This window comes from Talpa occidentalis, unplaced genomic scaffold (genome assembly GCF_014898055.3).
Source record: "Talpa occidentalis isolate TD23 unplaced genomic scaffold, MPIMG_talOcc4v2.1 talOcc4.3, whole genome shotgun sequence".
Classification (NCBI taxonomy): Eukaryota; Metazoa; Chordata; class Mammalia; order Eulipotyphla; family Talpidae; genus Talpa; species Talpa occidentalis.
Window position 1 is genome coordinate 79,260,333 of NW_023603184.1, and position 18,548 is coordinate 79,278,880.

General features: G+C 36.3%; 1 protein-coding gene across 4 annotated transcripts in view; it reads left to right on the forward strand.

Annotated features, from left to right (window-relative positions):
- Positions 1 to 18,548, forward strand: part of ARHGAP15 (Rho GTPase activating protein 15) — a 621,973-nt gene that overhangs the window by 407,400 nt on the left and 196,025 nt on the right. For all 4 annotated transcript variants that reach the window (XM_054699701.1, XM_054699703.1, XM_054699704.1 and 1 more), the window contains one exon: positions 9,246 to 9,344. In XM_054699701.1, the coding sequence (XP_054555676.1) occupies positions 9,246 to 9,344 (99 nt within the window). The remainder of the gene's footprint in view (positions 1 to 9,245; positions 9,345 to 18,548) is intronic.

Sequence of the window (18,548 nt, forward strand, 5' to 3'; positions counted from 1 at the left end):
TAATGTTATTTGTAGCTTCAAATCAATTCATTCAAGCTGTTAAAATTAGCCATGTTGAGAATGCTTCTGCATTCAATGTCTACTGCCTCTCCCTTATAGCAACCTATTTGGAAATGATCTGTGTGAGGGGTTCTAGTGGGAGAAAATTCCAAGTGAACATTATCTGTTGTGGAAGCTAGAAGGTCTATATATATATATTTTTCTCTTCCTACCTATTTTTATAATATAATCTCTGTCAACTAGGCATCCTCTACTGGAAATTCAAATCTTGAACAATTAATGATTAGAAGTCATTATGACAGATCTGATGCTGACACTGGCAATGAAAATAGCATCCTTACCCAGCTTTTAGGGTTACAAGGCAGTTGCTGTAATTCCTGCTTCCTATTTCACAGATCTCCTCGGGATCTTCTTTTTTAAATATCTTAAAGACTTCTCTGTCAGCCTCCAGTATTTCTTTACATAATTGATGCTACTTTGAGTTGTCAGTAAATTTTGGGAGTTCCCTCCCATTTCTATTCCCCTCAATATCACTCAAATAATTTTTCTTTGCTTAATGCAGCTACAGTGATTCTTCTTTTTTCCTATTGGAGTCAAAAACCTTAACAGCTATAACTCATGACCAAAATAATTGATTTTGTGTGCATGATTGAACAGTTCATTTTGTTTTGTTGTTTTCTGTTTCATTCTACATTCTTTGTGTAAGTGTAGTTGTAGGTGTTTTGTTTTTCCTTTTTAAAATTTACTAGAGTAGCTGCAATGGCCCTCTGTCCTGAAAGCAGAATAACATCATTTTGAAAAGCATGTGGAGACTGTCTCCCTGGGTAAATGATGATAACACCGTCACATTATTTGAACATTTAACTGCCTCTATTGAGTAGTTTTCCTCATAGTTTTGATTCATTTGGAATCAAACTGACAAAGATCCCATTACTGTGTGTTCTTTCCATAATTTTTCAAAATATATATAGCAGAGATGAGAGAGAATGAAGCTAATTTGTAATCTGTAAGACTTAACCTGGTTATGCTGATGAACTAACTAAATTGGTCAAAAGTTTGAGAGCTTAAAGATTAAAAACCACCATTCCCTAGTTAAACTCTAATCCATTATGTAAGCAACATGATTTATAAGTGCACTCATGTGGAAGGTCTATTTGTTTTTCTCACCAAAAGATGCTTTCAAAGAAAAATTACAGAAAATGGATTTTCTCCAACCAATGTGTTGCCTGCCACCCCTGGTATAAGTGCTGAAGCAGTAGAACAAAGATGTAGTGATAACACTAGCCAAGGCCATAGGCATGTGCCGAGCATTCCAAAAATATTGGCACCCCTAGCAAGAGGTGTTTTCTAAATACAAAAAGTTGTTAAGAGAAGAAGAAAGTATTACCAGTGAGCCTACAGATGGGAATATAAGTGGGGAGTCGGGAGCTCAGGGTTCTGAGACTGCTCCCTTTTTTGGGATACCATAAGGAAGGGGAAAGCAGAAGTAATCCTTAATATTGTGCCAGGACAACAGGCATAGAAGTTTGGGGGGAGGGGACAAAAGCTACTTTATTAATGCTTGCCAAGAAAATGGAGTACCTTCTCTCTACCTCCCCCTTCCCTTATACTATTTTAAGACAGAAGGTTCAAGGCTCAAACATACTCCTGTAACTCCATAATCCTCTCTTATATATCAAACTCTGGACTAACTTGGATTTACAGATTGGTGGCCACCCTAGAATCGTACATTACATTTTAGTTAAATATCTATGATTTACTTTCTTTGGATAGCACTTTTTACTTTACAATTTAGTTTCATAGGCATCATCATCTCTAAGTTATATAATTAATTGTTTTATAATGAGGGCTAACGCTGCAGTCAAGATTCTTTTAGTTGCAATTGATAGAAATGTGCTCAAAGAGCAGAAGTGAGAAGGGAATTTTTGGCTTACTTAATTGAAAAGTCCCAGGACAAAGGTAGCTTCAGGCATAACTGCATCAAGGGGAAAACCTGTTATCAAATCTTTTTTTTTTTTTTTTAATTTTTTTTAAAGATTTATTTATTTTTATATTCTTTTTTTTTTTATAGAGGCATGCTTTATTTATTTGTTTGTTTGTTTGTTTGTTTGTTTGTTTTATACATGCACTGGGTACAGTCAGAAGCACGGGAGGGTGAGAGAATTCACCAGAGCCAGAGCGGGGAGCAGAGCAGGCAGAAGGACCGAAGTACACTGCTGAGGGGAGCAGCGGGCGGCAGGAGAGGTCTGCGTGCCATGTGGGACCCTCCTCCGGTGGCCGGGGAGCAGCCGGGGATCGAACCGGCTCCTCGGGCGCGGGCAGCTTCGCAACCCAGCGCTCAACCGCTGCGCCACCGGGGAGGCCCTGTTATCAAATCTTTATCCTCCAACCCCCTGCATTGCTTAGCTTTGTTTACACTCAGGTGACTTAATTCTCAAGTGTGTTTTTCCAGATGGTGACAAAATATCTTCTGGAATTTTAGACTCATGTGCTCACCAGTTTATCAATTTCTGGAGAAAGATTAATTCTTCAGTATTGCTAGAAAAAGCTTCTGCTTGACTTGAATGTACCCACTTGGGCCATGTGTTCATGTCTGACTCAATTGTTGTGGCCAAGAGATGAAATTCATGGAACTAGAGGAGAGGGGTCAGTACTGTTCAAAACCTGTAGCAGAAAAAATGATAAAGGTATCATCTCCAAAGGAAAATCAGGGCAATCTGAACAGAGAATTGGAGAAAAAATATGAGGCCGTTAAATCTAAAATCCTCTACCATATTCTTCCTAACCAGTATCATCTATGACAGTTTTCATTAAGCTATTTTGCCAAACTTGGCTCTTTCCATTGTAATTCTAAACCCCCTCTGGAAAGCTTCTGGGCAATGTTATTTCCATGTTCTAGTCAAGTTTATTTGGTTTCAATGAACAGTAATTCATGCCAAAGAGATAGAAATAAGAATGATTGTCACACTCAGGTGTATCAAAGCACCTCCTTTCAAGGTGCATGAAGTTTGGCATCTGATGATGAGGAGCTGAGATAACTCTGTTTCACTTTTTCTTTCTGAAAAATTAACTTCTATACCCACTTATCCATGGCTGTCTCCCCAAATGACTGCCCTTGGAACCCAATGTCTAAGACTCGTAGTCTTATACAGTTGAAATGCTTGGGGCTTCCCACCCCAGTCTCTAATCTCACTTTAAATTGTGGGGGGGAGACATGTGTTGACTCAGTTTGAACAACATGACAAACCATGATTTAATTGGGTTCATAAGGGGGCCTAGTCGTCTATCCCAGAGCCCTATCTTCTTGGGTTAGTATTACCGCTTTGAAAGGAAGAAGACAATTTTGATATTTCTGGTAACTAATGAAAGCAAATAGCCCTGTTCTATCTAATTGAGCTCCATATTTCTAGGCTCTTTGCTCACCAGGCCAGTATGGCAATCAGGGAAGGAGAGATTTCCCTGTGAAGGGCTGCCTTGCAGTTGCCTGGACCACCCAGTAAGTGGCAGTGACGCGCCTCCCCCACCTCTGGCTGTGTAACAACTGAATAGCCAGTGGTACACCTCAACCTCTCCAGAGCAGGAAGGCCTTCAAAAATACTCTGCAGGGCCTCCCCTAGTAGCGCAGTGGTTGAGCGCTGGGTTGCGAGGCTGCCCGCAGCCTCAGCAGCGCCGGTTCAATCCCTGGCCACCGGCGAGGGTCCCACATGGTGCGCAGACCTCTCCTGCCGCCCGCTGCTCCCCTCAGCAGTGTACTTCGGTCCTTCTGCTTATTCTGTTCCCCGCTCTGGCTCTGGTGAATTCTCTCACCCTCCCGCGCTTCTGACTGTACCCAGTGTTTGTATAAATAAATAAATCTTAAAAAAAAAAATACTCTGCAGCTGAAATTCTCTTCTGTTCACCTCAACTCAAAATCCTTCCTCAAGCCCTGCCTTCCCTTGTATTAATTCCTACCACCACACTACTTAAAAGAGATATCTATTTGCTGTTTCTTCTTACCTTCTCTTCAAATCTTGACCACATTCATCTGCTTTTCAACTTCATTCTCCTACAAAAGCCATTTTGCTTATGGGCACCTGAGCCTCTGCATTGACAAATCCAGCAAGAACTGTTTACCTTTGTCTTCTACACGCATTCTGCTGAACATTTGAAATGCTCATCCTAACTTCTGGATAACAAGCTCCCTGATTTTCTTCAAACCATCAACTTTCTGCATCTCAGTTATCCTTCAAGCAAGTAGGAGTCCTATTTATCTGATCGGTTGGCTCACTTCTTATCTCCACTTACCAAATCCCATTGAATTGCCCCTTCTGTTCATTTCAGGTTCACAGTCTCATTTCAGATCTTCTCACTTTTCCCATGCCTTCATTATTGTGGGCAAATGACTCAATATCTATTGCCTCAATTTCTTCTCCTGTGAAATTGGAATAATATTAGGTTATATGAAAAGTCATGATGCATTTTTCTATGTTTTCTATGTTTTTAAGGATTGAGGTAAGGATTAAATAAGTTAGAGTCTATAAAGTGCCTTGACCTTTTCCTGGATATTTGTAAATATACGATAAATCTTATTACAAAGCCATACAAAACCAGTAATCACATTATATTATAGCTCTGTGAGAATTAGTCTCACTACCCTACCTCCAAGGTAGAAAGAAGATCATGTCTCAGGCATCATTGCAGTTTCAGGGCAGAGCACTGCACCTTGCTGAAAGTGGGCAAGTTATGGGTAACTACTACGTGAATCAATCTTTGGCTTCTTTACTAGATAGATTTGGAGAGAGAGTACAGAATAAGAAATGCCATAATAATAGGTAAGACATAATGTGTTTAAATTCTGAAATGAGAAGAATTTTCTTTGAGATTCCTGCTTGCATTTAAATCTAAACGGATGCATAATTCTACATTCTTTGCAAAGTTAGAATTATTTTATGCTCTTTTAATTGGCTCCCTGTTTCAGTTTCTATGTCTTGTCAACTCTTTCTTTTTTTTTTTTCATTCTCACATCATTGCTTAGATCACCAAAAACCTAGACTTTTGTTATTGTATTTATTAGCAAGCTATTGCTACATATTAAGCACAAGACTTCTGTGGTACACAGCAAGAAACGATTGTTTTTTATGTGTCTATATATATTGGGTTGCCTAGGAGAGGCTTAGCTGAGCCTCTCTGCTTTAAACTGCCTGTCTGACTAGACGTGTCTCCTTGCTGAGGGTTGCCCTCAGGTTTATGCCACATGTATTTATTCTGGAGCCCAGATTAAAGGGCAGTTACTACCCAGGGAAGTTCTTTGCTTGGCAATAGCAGAAAAGCAAGCAGGCAAATTAGAAATCAGTAATGCCTCAGAAGGCCTCAGTTCTGAATTGACACATTATCATTTTTATTTCTTTGCATTGTCCAAAGTAAATCACATGGTCAAGTCTAGTATCAATGAAATGGGGGAAAGGAATGTTTCTCTGCTGAGATTTACCACACACAGCAAAAGAGGTGAACATGTAAATCTAATTCGGAGAAAAGGAGAATTATGAACAATAATTTAATTTACCACCTCTCTATTCTGATCTTCATGACCTTTCTTAGACAGTCACCTTTTAACTAAATTCCTTCTGTCTGTCTGTCTTCCCCATGATCCATGAACCCTATGTGATTATGTTCCTATGGCTTACTGTTGCTAGACTATCCAGTTTAAAAAATGACTTATATTATCTTGTGTAATAAAAAGTCTAGAGAAAGTGTTTTAGGATTGGCTTAGAAGTTCCATAATTGCATTGTGGTCTCAGGTTTTTGTAGCTTTTTTTTTTTTTAAATCATGTTAGCTTTTGTTTGCAAGTTTATTGCCTCATGGTGACAAGATAGCTGTAGCAACTCCAAGCATCATATCATTCATTACACAATGATGTCTTATACAGAATGGGAAAAAAAAATGTCTCTTTCTATAGCTTCCCAAGTGACTTCTCTTATTGGCCAAAACTATACAGTCACAAAGGTGCAAGGGCAGCAGAAGTCATAGAGAACATCTTCTGGTCCTATAATAAGAGCAGACTCTGAAAGCAAAAAAGGACTTGGGTACAAGCTACATACACAGCTTATTTATGAGAAATCAATAGTATTTCACACTCTCAAATAATTTAACTTTCCTGACTTAAAATTTAAGACCCTTCTGTGAGATAATAGAAAATACATACATACATACATATATATATATATGTGTATGTGTGTGTATGTGTGTGTGTGTATATATATATCCTGCCTTAAACTCCTGGAACAGCACTCCTAAAACCATTAGAAATTCCTAAACAGTAAGAGTACCAGAAGCATCTTTAGTTCTGTTCAGGGGACTCTGGGTGAGCTCCTGGATGACTTCACAATGGGAACTAGTAACCAGAAAAACCAAGTCATGACAAAAAGCTTAGTATTTTTCCCAACCCTCCTTCACACCCCTACCATCCTCCAGAGAGGAGAAAGGGCTAAGGATGAAGTTAACAGTTAAGTGAGGAAACCTTTATGAAATCCCAATAGCAAGGATTTCAGAGCACTTCCAGGTGGATGAACACATCCACACTGCAAAAGTAAGATTCCAGTTCCAAGGACAGAAGGGACATTTCTCTGTACCCTCCCAGGCCTTGTCCTGTTTCTCTTCATCCAGCTGTTCATTTGTATCATCATATTCTGTAATAACTTGTTAAATATGTTTTCTTAAGTCTTTTTAGTCCTTATAGAAAATGAATCAAAACCAAAAAGGGGATTATAGGTACCCCCAATTTGTAGCCAAGGGGAAAAATAATTGTAGGAAACCACTTCTTGTGACTGATATGTAAAATGGGGAGCAGTCTTTCAGGACTGAGTCCTTAATTCGTGTAAACTAACACCATCTCCACCAGTTAATTTGTAGCATCCTAGCTGGTGTGGCAGAAAATTTTTGTTGTAGGGGGAAAAACCCACACATGTAGAGACCAGAAATGAAGTGTTCACATGAATAGTAGACACAAGAAGAGAGCAAGAAGACGGGCTGTGGCTTTTACTTGTAAACCTCCATGACATGCTCTTCATCTCATTTTAGAGATTAATATTTTAAATTTTAATTTCTCTAAATAAGAAAGAGTCAGTGTTTCCCTAATAATACTTCATTCTTCCCAACACTAGTACATTTCTTTTTTAATCTTTTCTGCATCTGCCCAAAATGCCTTTTTTTCCCTCTCAGTCCACTGGAGAACAAGAAATGGAGAGAAATAATAAGTTGTGCCTGTACCCTATTTCTCCCCATATGGGCCACCAAATGTTGTGGGGAAGAATGTGGGTATAGCTAGAGACATGGTGGTGAAATAATTCACCAAAGACAGAGTGGAGAAGAGGCAGATTTACTGGAATACACTGCTAAGGGGAGCAGCGGGTGAGATAGGAGAGGTCTGCTTCACCAAATGGGTTAATTCACTGACCTGGGATCGAACTTATGCTGCACTGGCTGATGATAAAATTGATAGCTGAGACTTTAACCCCTGCACCACTAGGGAGGCCCTCCACTGGCATTTATGAAAATGTTTGTAGTCAATCATTCAATAAAAGTGTAGTGAACTCTTAGCTGTGCCAAACATTGTGTCGTTATTGGAGATCCAGTAAGGAATTAGAGTTCTTGTTCTTCTGATTTCTAAGCAAAGGAAGCAATGAAACAGTCCACGCATTAATCTACTATGTCAGGTGTATTTAATTGCTCTAAGAAAATAAGGCATAATAGTGACGTGGAGGTCTCCTCTAGGAGTGGTGTCATTTTTTTAGAAGATGTGTGGAAAAGGTTACATTAAGAAGGCAACATTTGACTGGAGACCTAGGGCAACAGATTTCCATATAGAGGACATAAGTACAAAGTACCTGGGGTAGAAGTGTGCTTGGCATGGACAAGAGATAGCAATATGGACTGAGCGATCATAGGCAGTTGCTAAGGGGAAAAACAGAAAGAGATAGAAAATGAAATTAATTACTTGGGGAAAGGTCAAGTTATATACTGCCTTGGAAGTCATGATAGGGGCTTAGATTTCACTCTGAATGATATGGAAAGCCCTTGAGCCCATTAAACATATGCTTCTCTCAAGAATAAACATCTATGCTGTTTTTTAAAGTTCTGGAAATGTGTGGTTGAAATGGTTGCATAGCAGTGTGCCTCTGCTTAATCCACTGAACTGTGCATATAAAAATGGTCAAAATGGTATATTTTATATAATGTATATTTTACTACAGTAAAACAAAATCTGTGGGTTAATCTTATAGACCAGAATCTATGCTAAGCATTGATGCCTATAAGAACAAGTAGATGATGTAGAGATTCAGAATCTACTTGGAGAGAATGCAGTCCATATACTATAAATGTAAATACACAATGTGAGGTAGCATAAAACAGGTTCCAAATGCAAGGACTAGGCGAGGGCTTCAAAGAGTATATTTTTGGAAACATTAGTTTGGAGACATGCTCTGTGAGATAATATTGCTCAAATAAGTTTGGGAAATGCTGCATCTTCCAATCCTCGGGAAGATTCCCAGTGCACTTTGGTACACCACTCTTTCTAATATTAAATACAAAGAAACCTGTTCAATTTTCTGAACTCAATATTGCTAAACCATTTCAACCACGGGCCCTTTTTTCCCAAATCAACTGTTAACATATTGAGAAATTCGGTGCTACAAGATAATCAAAGCAGAGACAGAAGCCAAGAGTTAGTGGAGAAAGTGCTGAGCCCTTCAGGAAAGGGGATACTTAGATCAGAATGTTGAAAGCAAGAGAAGTGTTAAAAATTCAGTTTAAAGAAAGACTTCTGGAACTTGCTCTTCAAATATCATGATCCACAGAAGGAATCTGCTAAATATACTGATAAAATCATAATTTTGAGGGGCATTGGTTAATTTCTTCTAAAATACTGAAGATTCACTAAGATTAGCTATTTTATGAAAGTTTTCTTAATTTCTTGTCATTATTTTATAGACAACAAAGGTAAGGCCCAGAGAGACTATAACTTACTCAGTCATGCCTGCCTGATCGATGGCTAAGTGTTAGTTTTCTTTTTCTGAGACCAGACTCTTGTTCCACAAAGGAGCTATGGTCTTTCTATGTCTGCAGTAGACACTTTGGAATTAAAGCAAAAAAATTGATTCCTATGCAAAATACAGATTTCATGATGCAGTGGATATGGAAACAGAATCAAATTAAAGAACAACGCAAGCTTAGATTTTAATGAAGCTCATCTTTGTTTCTTTTGCAGATCAAATTTTTGGCTCTCATCTACACACAGTGTGTGAACGTGAAAATTCCACAGTTCCGCGGTTTGTAAAGCAGTGCATTGAAGCTGTCGAAAAAAGAGGTGGGTAACTGAATATGCAGCTATTTATCCCATTAGTGAACCCCACAAACAACCAGTGCTCAACTTAATAGTGCCACTTGATTTGTCTGGGAAGCCACACACTTAAAACTTGACTTTTGTTAATCAGTTAAGAGGATGAAGTTTCTTATTAACTTCAGTTTGTTTTTACAATAGGGATATCCATAATTCCCACTAATGTTTTTCTTTTTTTTTTTAATATTTTGTGTCTCTGACATGTTGTTGATTCAATTGCAAACTTCTTGTTTTCAAGCCAGTGATAAAACATTCATAAAATATCAGCACTCACAGTGTTAGAACCTTCCTAACATTCATGCTGGTAGATGTTGTGCCAGAACAATTTTTGGTAAGGTCCCAGCATTACCCAAGTGCAGCAAATAGCATTTCTACTTCCAAATAGTAATATTCCATCTTCCACGTGTTTATGTTCGATGCAGAATACAGCAAACTGGTTTTCCTGGGACAGTTGACAGACACACCTCCAGTGTTAAGATGACCTTTGATTCCCATATTTCAACATTCTGTTTTTCATCTAAAATTATTTCATCTTACTGAAGGGAACAAAACAAAACCCAATTGACTCATCATTTCTATGCTAGACTATCCGTGGGATGTTTTTCCTTCAGTCTATGACGGCATTCATTCAAGGTCATTTTCCCTGGAAGATACATAGAGTAGATACAGAATCTCAAAAAAAAAAAAAAGAAAGAAAATGTATTATATAAAAATGTGAAGCTTCATCACCATCTGTTACAAGTTTATAACGTATCCCCAGGATCTAGGGGGATATATATCATGTAAAATATTAGAGGTGTTTTCAGAAAGAGAATTGGTGAATCTATTCCCATTTCAGTTCCAGTCTCTTAAAACAATAGAACCAAGGGGAAAAAAGCTCTACCAAGTTATCTGCTAGGAAAAAGTCATTTTAATTCTCTCAATGTTACCTGGCTTTATTATCAAAGCATAATAAAAATGGTCTGCAATTTCCCACTCCTGGAAATTCATACTTTAATTATACTGTAAGGACAGCCCGGGGAACCTATTATTCCCATATCAGTAGGGAATGAGAGAATAACAAGAAGGAGAAGAGTGGGTAGAATAAGTGGATTAAGAGAGTGACTTTGGGGGAAAGCATATCATAGAGAAGATCTGGGAATTCAGAGAGGGAGAGAGAGAGAGAGGAAAAAGGTAAAATCAGAATGAACACAAGGAGAGGTATCTGTGAGGAATGGAGTCAATTGGAATTTAGAGAGAAATGTGTTTTTATTGCATGTTGCAATCTCATTTAATTTTATATGTACATATTTTAGAAATAAATATTATTTAATAAGTATTTAAAGCCAAAATGGATCACAAAGAATGTTTTAATGTTATCATTTCCAATAGCTAAATTATCATCATTTTCAGGTAATCTTCATTCTCTTATAAATACTCTGTACTAATGGTATAAACACTGTTATATTAGAGCAAAAATCCAAATAGGACTTTGGGGGAAGCTGTACATAATAAGATGTGTGCACATATTAAAAAAAATGTTCTATACCTTCTTTATTTATGTACATACCTCATGCAGAATGAAAACTGCTAGATACAGCCTTGTGGTTTGCAGATATTGTAGAGCAGAAAATATCTATAAATACAAACTGTATCTTTTGTTCATAGCATTTTCTTGGTTATTTTTAATAAAATAAGATAATGTTTTTGCTGACAAGAGCAATCATATCTGGCATTATATTTCATTGTCCCAGTGTTTACTCTTAAAATGAATTTATAGATCCATCACTAAACAGTCACTAATCACACATATGATTATTAAAATATTTCCTAAGCATTTTAATAAAACTCAAAGACTTTACAATTCAACATAGCAACTGATAATTCGAAGCACTTTGGCATTGTCAGCTTAAAGGAACTCTATGGAAATGTTCAATAAAAACTCTGAGGCACAAGATAAACCTCTCACATCATTGCAAGATTTACAAGTGTGTACTTTTGATTATATTTTTCTATGATCATTTTGTTGGATTAATATTCTTACATTTATACGCCAATTCTATTTACTCAAAATGTTGTTTTTACTAAATTCTGGCATAAAGCACCTTAGGACAGAAATAATTTATGTGAATCTAAGTCCAATGTTTATGCAGGCTTCTGATGACATTTTATGCTGGGGATGGTATTAGGAAGTAGCATATAAAGGTGCCAAGTCTCTCAGCACTGCTGGGACTCAGCATAGCTAGACCCTCCTTCTAATGGCCAGATCCTCTTCTAGCCAAGATACTCAACAGCAGAGTCATGGGAAATGCTTATGGACCAGTTATGGGAAAGGCACATTTAATGAAAACTATGTGTTTACTCTCAGAGTCTTAGGGAAATGGCCTCAATACTTGCTACAGCAGCATATTGGCTGTTATAAAAAAAATATGTGTTTCTTTCTCTCAGTTTTTCCTGAGATTCTTTTCCATGTCTTAAATAAAAATCATCTACAGACCATAGTTTTATTTTTAAAAATTCTTCTTACATGCTTGATTTAAAATGAAGCTGTATCAGGAAGGCAGATCGCTTCATCTATTCATTCATTCAACCATTCATTCATTCATTCAGTTACTTTTCTCACTTGCTTACTCATGGCAGAACCAAATCATTCATGCTCCTGTAATCTCCCCAGGGAATTTCTACCCAGTGCTTGGCACAATATCCATTCTTTTTTCATCACTAGTAAAATGGTATTAGTTACATTTTAAATTTTGAATCTTGGATATGCCTAAAAGAAAATCTATTAGTGAGCCAAATGTAAACCAATTTAGCGAATAACTTGTTTAGTATGTTTTCTTATCTTGATTTGGTTTTCTTTATTCTTCTAAACCACCAGTGCTTTATCTTCCTCACCAACTATTATAACTAAATTAAGGTAATTTCTGTGGTTTCTGACATTGTCTGCTTAGCCTAGGAAATGTACCCAAAACTGGGAGGGCAAATTGCAGAGGAACATGTTAAATCTCTTCCAAGTGGGACATTCTCTCTTGCCTTGCCTTGAGAGTTACAGACCATGTATATGAGATTTGGCAAGTATTCATTTACAAAGTCAATTAATGTTTCTTTTTCCAAAGTCATTTCTGAAACAATATTGAATCAATGTTCAGCTAATGCTCAATACATTTCCATAGTAAAATGATGAAAAAAAATAAATCATATGACTTTTTTTAAGTATGGAAGAGCAAGCTTGCAGAAATAGGCCTTGTGATATATGGTGGAATATAATTCTAAACACTGAGAAGTCCATTATTCACTGCACCATAGAATGTTTTGTGTAGTTTACAAAAAGCTCAAAAGTGATAGAAATGGCTTACTATATCTCTTAGAGATGAAAGTCTAGGAAATGTGACCTAAACAAAGTGTATCATCTAACTGGTATAATTAGCATTATGTTCCTAATCCATTGACCTTTTTAAAGACTGACTACTCTTTGTAAAGATTCATTATTTGGAAAGAGTTATCTATACATGTTGTATTGATTGAATGAATAGACACTGAGTGTTGGCTGCATTCAGGCAACATGAAGCTATTCAGTACCTACTATGTGTCATTCTCCATGTTACCAGCTGAGAATACAGAGGAAATACACATGAAATAGAAAACACACATGTGTTTTGAGTAAATTAGCACAAACCGTGAAAAGTGCTATTGAAAGTAAAAAACCGGATACTAGAAGAGAGAATAAGCACTACAGTAGTTTTTTACAAATAAAGGAAAGTAAATCTGCTTTAAAGTGACATCATAGGGGTTGGTGGTAATGGGGAAATGTTAGTCAAAGAGCATGTAGGAGTAGTTTTTGTAGGATCCATAAGTCTAAACATCTAATGTACAACATGATAACTATAGTCAATAATACTCCATTGAATACTAGAAATATGGTGAAAGAGCAGATTTCAGATGCTGTCATCACACACAAAATATTAGCAGTACTCATTTCATTATATATGGTATATTAAATAACTTTGTACATCTTAAATATATATAATTCACCTGTAGTGTGTGTTTTTATACCCCATATACGGCAGTGTAAGTCAATATTGCCTCCATAAAAAGAAAGAAAATATATGCATATTTATTTTAAATAATATAACTAAAACATACTTATCTGGTTGTTGCCACCTTCTTAAGACCAGGAGAACTTTAACTTAGCCTTATTTTCCAAGTTATTTTCTTGACAGATTGTAATAGCACAATATAAAGAGTCCCTTGGTGTGAGACACCCAAAAAGATATGCCTTAAATGGTAAACCTGTCCTTTTCTACCCAGCAGTAGCAACCTTTGCAAAGATTTCTTTCATACTGTAATGGAGTCAAATAAATGAATAAGCATTTTTCTACCCTAAATGTATTTTATGCATCCAGTATATTTTTGCTTGCAAGAGAATAGGTCTTAAAAAAAAAAAAAAAAGAAAAAGAAAAAGAAAAACCTTTAATTTCATTTGGATTGGCTTCAGCCTTTGGAATGTGGTTTAACAACTCATTTTTCCTCCATTATTCCCAGGTCTGGTTAATATGCCCCTCAACTATTTAACAACATTAAAATGATACCTAGGGATTTGTTGCACAACAATGTGAATGTACTTAACACTTCTGAACAGTACACTTAGAGATAGTTAACATGGTAAATTTTATATTGTGAGTTTTTAACCATAATGAAAACTAAATGATACCATGTCTTTCAAATTCTGATTCCAGCTATAAGCTACTTTGCAGAATGCCTCACCAGATGTTGATCAACACTTTGTCCTCTCTTTCTTTTTTTTTTCTGAAACACAAAATAGTATGACAAGAATGATACACAAAGTTACATATTTGAGTTAGAGCCTAAAAGCCACCCTGGGATCCATAACCTTGCTTAAAGATTTAAGAAAGGCCTTTAGTCTACTTCTGAAAAGGTCCTTAGCCTCAAAAACTTTATCTCTCAACTTGACTTCTTAGCAGCTGTTATATTTTTTTGCTGTCGTTTGTTTGACAGGATCCAGTTATAGGTTCCGATGTCTGTTTAAAGAAACAAGGAGGCTGTTGGCTTTAAAATTCCCTCTTTGCTTGTGTGATCAGCATTTTCCCAGGCTTTTCTACATAGTTTGCCAAGCAAAGGGACTGACCTTTTGTAGCAAACACTTTTTCATTTCAAAATGCTCACTTTGATTTTTGTCCCATTTTATGCTCATTCCAAACTGTTTACAACCCACTAAAAATGACTGTGAATTATATGTTTGTGTAATGGATTCCTTTTGTGGTTGGAGTGGAATGTTTACTTTGAACAATTAGTTATCTTTGGGTAGATTATAGCAACTTGAAAAAAGAATGACTAAAATTATTATTATACCTCAACTGTTTCTTTTTGGTAATTCTTCCATTGTCACGTGAAGTTTGAGAGAATGTCATGTTAACAAGCCCATGACATTGAAATCAAAATCCATTTCTCTAATTGTGCAAATATTTATTTGGACATATTTGTTAATATCATAAGAAGATATGCTTAGACATCTACTCAGGAGCATACTTACCTGACTCATAAAAATTTAGAACATGGAATATAAATAAATATATGACTATTTACTCTCTACATGTTGCATTTGCATGTCAGGTAAGGCTACACATGGATGTATTTGTTATATAAATACAGGCATAACTATAATATAACTATTATTCTAAGACACAACAAGCTTTATACTTATTATTGTAATTTCCCTGATACTCAGCTCAGTGTAAGAGTCTGCCTCTTGAGAGCCTACCAAGTGTTCACTTACAAAAATAAAACTTACATAGTCTTTTCCCACTGCCTGAGAATCAGGCCCCTAAAGCACAGATCATGTTGCTTTCACTAGACAAGTTCTGCTCCCAGTTCTGCTAATTTTGTACTGTTCATTCTTTCCCACTTTGGGATAATCTATTATAGTTGGATCCAGGCACGCACTAAGGGCTGATACTTCCATGAAGTATGTGCAATTTGTACTGTTTAGTTTGTGACGAGAGTCTTGAAAACTTTTATGATTCTATCTTGTTTCAAAGAGACTTCTGCTTGCTAGTTTTATAAGCAGTGAGTGAAAAAAAGTAACAGAAACAAAACAAACTGATAAAAATTACATGCTCAAAAAAAATCAAGAGTTCAAGATAAGCACTTTTTCTTTTTCCCCTGAGAATATTTGTGGACTGAACAAAAAATGTGCTCAGGGCACTGACCTATGTATTCCTTTTTTTTTTTTTTTTTAAGTGCTTGCTTTTCATGCTTAAAGTCAGGCATTTTCATGAAAGTTTGCAGTGAGTTTTCCTCAGTTGTTATTTCTGAGTTAAATCAGGACCTGTTTAGTGTATTGGTGCTTCAGGTTTGTGTTTTGGTTGGTTTTGTTTTAATGTGGCCCCAACAACTGGTCACCTTCCCAACAGCCACAGGTCCAGCCGGGTCCAACTTGGAATGGGCACTCAGTATAGTCCTGCAGAGTCCCTGAGTCTGTAAGAAAGCCACATTCAGGGCTGGAGGGGAGGACAAAATCAAAAACGAGTAAACAGGGAACAGCCAGCAAGAGTATAAAAGAGAAATTGGGAAAAGACAACCAAAAGAAGTCAGAGATGACAAGGTGGAAAGAGAGAAAAAAAGCTGTGCTTTGCAATAAAGAAAACAAATGTGGATAAAAGGGAACACTTTTAAGGTCTGTGATGAAGAAACAACAGACTATTGAACCAGTCACTATCTCTGCCAGTTACCTGACACCTGCTTGTCTGTTCCAGAGAAGCTGACTCTTGCTCATGATGATACTTGTAAGTTAAATCTTGCTGTGAATGGCAAGCTTGCATTGAGTGCTCCCAAATCTTGTGTCTAAACCAGTATAGAAATTCACAAACAGCACTTACTAGTAACATTTAATGGAGGTTATCTACATCAATCAATACACAACAATCTTAACAAAAAGAGAGCTGAAACATAACAGAAGCTAATGTAAGAATACAGGTTCATTTCAATAACCAAAAGAAGTAACGTCCGCAGCAGTGCGGCTCTGGGCAAATCAGTCGCAGAAATTCCCACACTTATGAATCCAGAAAGCACAAGAATAATGTCTCTTCCCAGATAATGTCTGAGTCTAATTTCCAACCTTCACCCCCATTCTGACCCCATTCTAGAGTTTAGGTTCTTAACATACTTGTTCCTTGGAGTCAGTTGGAAGGCAACAGAGCCAAAAGTAATGCCAGAGGAAATCAGCCTTTCATTGTGGAGGGAGAATTTAAATAATGTAACACCTCAGCATGTTGAGATGCAAGATTCTAAAATATCCTATAGTGGTGTCATTTATATCATGGGAGTGTGGATCTGGGAGTTTTTCCATTATAAGACCTTATATTCAGAAGTTAATAGTTCAACCATAAAAATAAACTTGGCTGAAAGTTGGCAGGATGTTTTAGCCTGGAAACAAATGTTTACAAAATTTGGGGGGAAAAATCACATGCATTTGGAAAACTTTCAGGTTTTAAAAAAAGAGCAAAAAAAATAATAAGACTGTCAGAGATTTTCAGATACTTGTTGCCCTGGGATTCAAAATGGATCTTTAGTTTTTAAACAAAAATACTTTATTCTTATTGCATAATGTGAGCCAATTGATTAACAAATAAATTATCAAAACTTGCATAAGACTGTCACTCCATTTTGTGAAATAATCTATTGTTTATTGGTTGAATAAGGATGTATACATTGTATTTTATAGGCATTTTCCTAGAGCTTAAAAATTTATGATAAATAAGAAGTCTTTAATTCAGGAAGCTATAAATGAGACAAAAATATTATATCTTCTGTGGGTTTCATAATGGATAATATACTCCCTTTAAAGTATCTAGGAAAAAAATAGCCTTTTCCAATGAATTTTCACACTTTCAAATGAAGTGTGTCTAACCTAAACACTAATCATTGATATACATATACAGTAAAAGAGACACCCAGATTGCAGAAGTGGTTGCACTGGTCTATATAATTGAACATGGCATATCTTCCTCCACAGGATATTTTAGAGTAATTTACTCTTCTCCTTAAAATAATTATGTCAAAGATTCTTCTAAATTCGATGAGAAATTATCGTACAGTCTAACAGGCTGTGGATTTAGAAATGTTTTTCTTGGGTTCAAAATCATCTTTTTTTTGCTAGTTTGTATCCCTTTTGCCAAATTTTATATTTTTCAAGTCACTTCCTATTTTGAGTTCAGAAAAAATAATTAACTCCCTCCCCCCCCCAAAAAAAAATCAAGGGCAGGACACTTTGAGAAGGAAAACTAACTATGCAAAACCAAAATAGCTCAGAAATGATTCTGCTGGAAGAGTTACTGAGGTTATAGTAGACTGTAGAACCAAAAATGTAAAATTTCTTTTTAAGGATAAGAATGTCCTGAGATTTAGGGTGAAAGCACAACTTATAGAAGAAAAGTATTTAAATACCTTTAGTGTGTGCTGCTTCTTATAGACAGGATGAATTTGTTTTTAACTCTTCACAAGTGTCTGGCACTTGATGGATTCTTATTAAATGATAACTATATGTAGATGAATTACATTCAACATTGCTTAAATCTTTGGAAAGCTGCACAGCATTACTAATCTTGCTTATGGTTGAAACACAAAAGATCAATGACCAATAGTTGCTGGTTGAAAGCAGCTGCATGATGTACAGAGAATAACATGGTTTACTGTATATGTATATCATCTGCTTTTTAAACATTTAAATCTATTGCTGATGATAGTATATTACCCTGTTCTATATATTTCTTTCAATCTATGCCCAGCTCTATGTTAAGCCTTTGAAGTTATGTTTCCTTAAAATTTTATGCTCATCAATTTTTGGATCTTCTATTTAAGTTCATCATCCAGCAGCTACTAGACTATCCATTTTCTACTCATTTTCATCAAAATAAGTGATATTCCATTAGGTACCATTTCAACACTGATAGTGTGTTATTTTTCATCAAATAATAAATGGCCATTATGAGTCCTAAGTTATGTGCCTAAGAAAGGCCAGTTGTAGGCTCCAGCCTCATAAAAACAGAGCTGAGTCCCTCCTCTTTCCTTTTAATTCAGACTTCAAATTCCACATTGGTGTTCTGTGTTCCCTTTGATTTATCTCACCTTCGTTATTCATTTTCTGTGTAAATTTTCTATGTTCATTTTCTGTGT